General features: G+C 46.2%; 1 protein-coding gene across 2 annotated transcripts in view; it reads right to left on the bottom strand.

The window, feature by feature from the left end:
* Positions 1-3377: 3377 nt before the first annotated feature.
* Positions 3378-7995, bottom strand: part of LOC309565853 (uncharacterized protein) — a 227274-nt gene continuing 222656 nt past the window's right edge. Inside the window, exons 7-8 of one of the 2 annotated variants that reach the window (XM_082270868.1) lie at positions 7135-7428; positions 3378-3605 (exon numbers count right to left, since the gene is read on the bottom strand). In XM_082270868.1, the coding sequence (XP_082126994.1) occupies positions 3562-3605; positions 7135-7428 (338 nt within the window). In that variant the 3' untranslated portion in view covers positions 3378-3561. The remainder of the gene's footprint in view (positions 3606-7134; positions 7429-7995) is intronic. The other variant, XM_082270867.1, reaches the window with a different exon arrangement.

The following is a 7995-nucleotide window of genomic DNA, read 5'->3' as shown; positions in this document are numbered from 1 at the left end:
TGAAAGCGTGCCATTAAAACCGCGCCAAAACATTAAAATAACGTTACCGAACAACGGACAGTACCCGAACTTACAGTGAAATGTCCGGGTTCGGGTCCGGGTACTGAATACCCAAAAGTCCTGTATGAACATGAACAATACAGTCCGGGTTCGCTCAACCCTAGTCCTCAGTAGTTTGTATGGCCCCCACGTGCTTGTATGCATGCCTGACAATGTCAGGGCATCCTCCTAATGAGATGATGGATGATGTCCTGGGGTGTTTCCTCCCAGATCTAGACCAGGGCATCACTGAGCTCCTGAACAGACTGAGGTGCAACCTGGTGGCGTGGAAAGGACTGAAACATAATGTGTTTTATTGGATTTAGATCAGGCGAGCGTGGGGGCCATTCAGTGGTATCAATTCCTTCATCCTCCAGTAACTGGCTGCATACTCTCACCACATGAGGGTGGGCATTGTTGTGGCCCAGGAGGAACCCAGGACCCACTGCACCAGGGTCTGACAATGGGTTCAAGGATTTCATCCTGATAATTAATGGCATTCAGGGTGCCGTTATCTGGAGCGCTGGGCTGTGGAGGGGGCGGGAGCGCCCAGCTCAGGCTCTCAGTGGCTCGCTGAGAGGTTGAGCCAGGTGCCAGGCATGTGGATGGATCCCGACCAATCTTGCCTGAGCCTGGACCGGCTCTGTGACATCAGCTGACAGCAGGCTTCAGCCCGCTGTCCGTTGAAAACGGGTCACAGGAGTACAGAATGAACTGCACTCTTGTGAGGCACAGAAGTACAACCAAACAAATTTTGGCTGTACTGCTCCTTTAACCACTTCCAGCCCATGGATGTCATAGGACATCCTGGACTTTGAGTGGAGATATCTGAATGATGGGTGCAGCTGCCGGCATCTATCAGATATCACCTTTTGCGGCCCGCTTGATTATTCTTACTGGCAGCAGGAGGCAACCCCCCTCCTACCGCCCTCCAGTGCTTCTATCAATGCGCCCAGGTGATCGGCGAGCCAGGGAAGGAATCTGCAAGCGGCGGAAGTTCACCATAAAGAAAACCGAGGACCAGATGGTCCCCGGCAGTCTCTAGGACTCTCGGAGGCCCAGGCACGACGTTATGACAAGACCTCCTCTGTAACTCTAAACTGGTAATCTGTAGACATTTTTAAAGCGTCGCCTGTGGGGATTTTTAACCACTTACCACAAAGTGAGGTATGGGTACGTCGGCAGATTTTGCCGTGTTATACCAGGGTGATGCCTCTAGCTACAGGCATTACCCCAGTCCCGATGTTTAGAGCTGGCGGTCGGCTTTCCAGCGGTAATGACCGATGCGGCTCGGGAGCCACTCGCCCCCCCCTCCTGGCGCCTTCTGCGGCGGGAGACCCGAGCCCCCGCCTGGCACGTCCGCCGGCTGGATGGAGTCCCGATCTAAGCCAGATGTGGCTTCGATTGGGTCTCTGATGACGTAATCCGGAGGCGGCGTCCATGACGTCACGTCCGGGTTACTCTGCTGCTAAAGGTGGCAAATTTAAAAAACTAGTGTATTCAAAAGTGCCGTTTGCATACATGGAAGTGTAGTGGAGGGGTTTGGGGTCTTTTAGACCCTCGATCCCTCCATAAAGAGTACCTGTCACTGAATAGTACTGTCACAAGGGATGTTTACATTGCTTGTGATAGCAATAAAAGTGATCAGATTTTTATTTTTTTTAAAACCTGTGATAAAGCTAAAAAAAAAATAAAATAAATGGGAAAAAAAATTAAAAAATTTTAGCCGCCCCCGTCGCCGTTAGCTCGCGCACAAAAGAAAACGCACCACACATGTGAGGTATTGCTGCGATCGCCAGAGAGTGAGCAATAATTTAAAAAAAGAGCTACACTATAACTCTAAACTGGTAACTGTTAAAAATTTTTAAAGTGTCGTCTATTGAGATTTCTATTGACCGTCATTTGTCGCCATCCCACGGGTGTGCGCAATTTTAAACCGTAACATATTGGGTATCTATTTACTTAGCGTGACATCATCTTTCACAATATACAAAAAATGGGCTAACTTTACTGTTTAGTTTTTTTTAAATGCAGTGAAATGTGATTTTTCGTAATTTTTCCAAAACAATGGTGTTTTAAAGACCGCCGCGCAAATACCGCATGACAAAAAATATTGCAATGACTGACATTTTATTCTCCAGAGTCTTTGCTAAAAAAATATATATATACAGTATATATAATGTTTGGGGGTTCTAAGTAGTTTTCTAGGAAAAAATACTGATTTTAACTTGTAAACAAAAAGTGTCAGAAATAGGCCTGGGGCTTAAGTGGTTAAGTACCGAAGTTACGCGCCAATCCACGAGTGTGCGCAATATTAAAGCGTGACATGTAAGGTATCTATTTACTCGGCATAACAACATCTTTCACATTATATAAAAAAATTGGAATAACTTCAGTGTTTTGTTTTTTTTCCAAAAAAAAAAAAAACACATTTAAAAAATTGCTGCGCAAATACCGTGTGACATAAAAGTTGCAATGACCGCCATTTTATTCCCTAGGGTCTCTGCTAAAAAAACATATATTCTGTTTGGGGGTTTGGGAGTGCCAGAAGAGCCCGGTATGGAAGTGGTTGAGGGCACCCAAAACTTCAAGTACATTTTTATCAAATACAGAGAATAATTGTAGATGAATCCAGAAATGCCGTATCCTTGTCACTTCCTGTGAGAAGCACTGAAGAATGTCTTCCTCCCTAGCTATCTTCTGTAATCTACCAATATCTTCCCCATCCACCACCCCCCCCCCCCCCTGTAAAGGAGATGAAGAGATATGGACATGGTTGTAGTCCATATAAAGAGAACAGCCTAGGGTGACAGCCATGGCTCCCTCCAGAGATACAGTGGAGGAATAACGTTGCCACCCAGGGACAGGAAGTGTGTTATTTGCAAGATTACCAGGTGAAAATAAAGCAAAAAAAATAAAAAAACAAAAACAAAAAAAAAACAACAAAAAAAAACAACTAGTCCAGCCACCACCACAAGGACTAGTAATCAGAGTTTTGTCTTTCCATTTTCTTAGTTACTTCCTGGTTTCTGGCCTAGGCCACAATGATGTCATACATTCCAGGAGTCTTCATGGGAGGAGGGGCTTTCTCAGCTAAGCTTACCCTTCTGTCTGCATGGCTGAGCTAAGCGCAGATGGATCCCAGGAAGTAAATGCCTCATGAGTTATCTGCCCTTAGTCAAGATGGCTGTGGCTAGAAATGGTAAAGGGTGATTTTCAAAGTGATAAAATATAAAGTCATTGATGGATTGTGGGTTTGCTTTGAATATTAGAAATTATTTAATTCGAGTTTTCAGTTTGTGGTACCTGAGATACAGTTTAGTTCCACTTTACATTCCAACTCCCTAATCCATAGGATTCCTCGGATATATAGACTGTGATTGCTGAGTAAATGTATTTCCTTCATTTTGTGCGGCCACTGCAGATCCTTCATAATGTTCATCCATGAATGGCCACTCTTCTAGGAGGATTATTCAAGTGTCGTCATCCTTCATAGAAGAACAAAGCCATTTCACATATTCTTCATTGTTTAACACTTTCAGCTTTTAATGTTTTTTCTTTCTTTCCTGTGGAAAAACAAAAGTTTTGGTATTATATCAGTTGCCAGGGCAAAATAACAGGCTCACTTTTGCTGCCAGAACCATTTTTATGTTTTTTTGCACACATGTTTAACCACTTCCTAATCCCGCTGTAGCCAAAAGACAGCTACAGCACGGTTGCCCAGTTCTGGGAGGGCATCCATAGACGTTCTCCCAGAACACATGGGCATGCTCTGTGACTGCTGGGCCCCTCGGCTCATCACAGCAGCCCTTTACTATGTGATCAGCTGTGTCCAATCACAACTGATCTCATGTAAACAGACTTGCCGGTTATCGGCAGTTTTTCCTCCCACGCCCCTGTAGGTGGAAAGGAGAGCCTTTAGCCAGCAAGCCTGTATATAGAGGTCAGTAATAGGTAAGGCAGTGTACAGAGGTCAGTAGAATGTAGAGCAAGGTACAGAGGTCAGTGATACATAGGGCAGTGTACAGAGGTCAGTAGTAGGTAGGGCAGTGTACAGAGGTAAGTGGTAGGTAGGACAGTGTACAGAGGTCAGCAGTTGGTAAAGCAGTGTACAGTGGTAAGTAGTAGGTAAGGCAGTGTACAGAGGTCAGTAGTATGTAGAGCAGTGTACAGAGGTCAGTAGTATGTAGAGCAGTGTACAGAGGTCAGTAGTATGTAGAGCAGTGTACAGAGGTCAGTAGTATATAGGGCAGTATACAGAGGTCAGTAGGATGTAGGGCACTGTACAGAGATCAGTAGGATGTAGGACAGTGTACAGAGGTCAGTAGTATGTAGGGCAGTGTACAGAGCAGAGGCCAGCAATTGGTAGAGCAGTGTACAGAGGTCAGTAGTAGGTAAGGCAGTGTACAGATGTCAGTAGTATGTAGAGCAAGGTACAGACATCAGTAGTATGTAGAGCAGTGTACAGAGGTCAGTAGTAGGTGGGGCAGTATACATAGGTCAGTAGAAGGTAGGGCAATGTACAGAGATCAGTAGTAGGTAGGGCATTATACAGAAGTCAGTAGGAAGTAGGGCGGCATACAGAGGTCTGTAGCATGTACGGCAGCGTACAGAATTCGGTAGCATGTAGTGCGGAGTACAGAGGTCCGTAGCATGTAGGGCGACGTACAGAAGTCGGTAGCATGTAGGGTGGTGTACAGAGGTCAGTAGGATGTAGGGCACTGTACAGAAGTCCGTATGCATGGAAGGTGTCGGGAGGGCATGGTACAGGGTCACTAGGAGGGCAAAGTATGGGTAAGTCAGTTGGACATGGTACTGGAGGGGGGGTCAGGAGCGCACAATACAGAAGGGTCAGGAAAGCATGGTACTGTGAGATATGGAGGGCACAGTACAGGGGGATCAGGAGGGCTGGGCTCTCAAGAGGGCATGGCACTGGGGGGGGGGGGGGATCAGGAGAGCTGGGGTGTCAGGAGAGCAGAATACTGGAAGGTCAGGGGGCTGGGGTGTCGGGAGGGTATGGTATCGGGGGGGGGTCAGAAGGAAATGATAATGTGGTGTCAGGAGGGCATGGTGCTGTGACATCGGGAGGGCTGGAGTTTTAGGAGGGCACAGAAGTTTTTAATGCAGATTGGTGCAGGGAAGGTGCAATGGTGCTGATCCCTGCCAGCAATCCTCTCTCACCTTCCTACATGGTATCCTTGGATCATGGAGAAGGATTGTGGCGATGAGCGCTCAATATCCATAGGAAGAGTTTGGGCGTGTTTGGGGAAGAGCCCAAACCCGCCTGAACTATCCCGGAGGCTTTCTTCAATGATAGCACATATAGTTGTGAATGGGTTCTTACTTTTCATCTCTAGTTTAGAAGAACAACAAATTTTTCAACTCTGTGAGTCCCAGTGTCTACACTTGTTCTGCTTTTCCTGGGGAAACCTTGTTATAAAGTTGCTATAAATGAGAGTCAGAGAAATATTTTTAACTTGCCTGTCTCTAAAATCTAGTAAACCTTGTGTACCAAAACAATTGTAATTTTTAATTTAGGAAAGTATAAGGCACTTTTTGGTACTCTATTAAAAAAATTGGCTTTTTTATATGCTGGTAAAGGAAAAAAAATTAAAGATATATCTTGTGTTTATTATTTTTATAATACTGTAATTGTAGCTGTCATTTACAGTGTTAAACAGAGGCACACTACCATCAGAAGGCTCAAGTCTCAAACCTACACATGATTACCATGTCATAGCTGACATAATAATCATATGGTTTGGAATCACTCCGACTGGTCCCCAATTGCTAGTAGGGACCAGAGCTGTCAGTGATGGCCCGCTCTAACAGTCAGGAGCTCCATACCAGCAACTTGTCAAAGAGGGGATGTAGATTTATGTACCTTCAGCACAGGGCATCATGAACAGTTTGCGGCAGGAGGGTCATGAAGACTTTGGGGCTGATTTCCTAAAACTGGAGAGTGCAAAATCTGCTGCAGCTGTGCTTGGTAGCCAATCCGCTTCTAACTTTAGCTTGTTCAATTAAGCTTTGACAAATAAAACCTGGAAGCTGATTGGTTTCTATGCAGAACTTTACCAGATTTTGCACTATATAGTAAATTGACCCTATATTTCAACATAAAGGGCAAAGTGACAGGCTTTCTTCATAGGCCAGCCGCCCACCCCCACCCACAACCACTGATATGTCTTTTTATGGCATTCCAATGTTGCTCTGTTGCCTTGTTGGAGACCTAGGTCCAATCAGGGCCGGTGCACAGATTTTTGCCACCCCCCTATATGCTCGGCCCACATTTACCTTTTAAAAGCCTGCAGCGACAGGCTATAGACACCAGACACGAGAACCACCACATTAAACTGTCATACCAGGTACACCAATCAACAGTAACATACATCCACAAGGTTAGGATTGTATGGAAGAACATCGGCCCCCTGCACACAGGACCTGATCATATATCCTTAGAGGCAGTGGTGACTGGTCGGGGGGGGGGTGAAGCGGACCTTGCCCCGCCCCCCCCCCCCCGTCAGTCCAGAGTCCAGCCCACACCATATCCCCCCCCCTTTTTTTGAAGCCTATTAGAGCCTCTGGCTCTAATCACATGCTTCAAAAGAATTCCTCATTGGAATCCATGCATCTGGCGCCCTGCATGTAGATTAGAGGGCCGGACGCTTGAATGGGGGCGGCGCCCCTAATGGAGGGCTGCTTAGAGGGGAGATGTCATATAAGAAGTAAGAGGAGGGAGCCAATTCCGGGTGCAGGATACCGGCACCCCCTGCTAAGTTGCAACCCTAGGCGGCTGCCTAGGTCACCTTACAGGTAGCGCCAGCCCTGGGTCCAATTCCTTTGTAAGTTCCATGTCTGACCATGCCAGAGCTTATACAGGGTTACTGACCTTTTCTCTTTCCCCACATGAGTGGAGCTCAAGCCAGAGCACTGTAGGAGGGGAAGAAGGTCATATGCTCCCTTATACTTTAAAGTTCATGCTATTTTGAGGCCTCCTCAAATGGAGTGGTGACAATAAAGTCCTAAGAACATGACATGTGACCACCCACCCTCCTTCCCTTTCCCATTCCACTTCAACCCTTGGCTACTTACTCTGCTCTTCCAATTTCCATTCACGGAGTTCTGGATTGGGGAGACTCTGGTGGTCAACTTGACACTTGAATGTTTTCCCAATGTCCTCTAACTCCGGGACGTACGTCAGAATGGAAGTAGTGCTGAACAGACCCTCTTCATCAGTACATAATTTACAGTTAGTTTTAGATAACTCTTCTTTGTCCTTAAACCATTTAATCTTTATAGTCCGGGGGTGAAAGGAGTGGACTCTGCAGGAAAGCTCCATCTGCTGACCGACATGTTCGGAGGTGATCTGTTCCACAACAGGCTGAGCTGCAAATATACAACAGCAGTGAAAATATTTAGAAGGGTTCTTGGTAAGTGCACTTTGCTGTGCTGTACACATCTTTCACTATATTCTTTCACATACATTTCAGAATGGCATTAAGAAGAATTCTTCCAGATGTGGATATTTTTACATAGTTATATTGGTCCAGCTTTGGTCCATGTACCTAGGTGCATACTATACCTGTGGGATCCCCCCGAAGGCTGGAAATCACTGTAGTAGAGCCTACATATACTCTAAACTCTACCAGCTTCCAGGTCCGGTGTCAAGCACCTGCCCTGCTGGATAGTGAACACAGGGGGTCATCTACTCAGCACTGGCACCGTTCAGAGATAACTTTGCATTTGCTCAAAGAATAAAAAGGATGCTCTGATTGGACAAGGTGGAGAAGCAGGCAGTGATGTCATGCTCCCCACCTCATCAAATCAGAGAATGCTTTGCATTCATTGGGAACATGCAAAGCATTCTCTGAATGGCGTCCTTGCCAAGTGTGCGACCTCCTGTGTGCTCAACTGAGCAGAGCAGCCCCTCAGCATGGGACCCTGTAGCTAATA

The sequence above is a fragment of the Pelophylax lessonae genome (genome assembly GCF_965119305.1).
Source record: "Pelophylax lessonae genome assembly, chromosome: 10".
Lineage (NCBI taxonomy): Eukaryota > Metazoa > Chordata > Amphibia > Anura > Ranidae > Pelophylax > Pelophylax lessonae.
The sequence above is the reverse complement of the archived record's forward strand: the minus strand, read 5'-3'. Positions and strand labels throughout refer to the sequence as shown.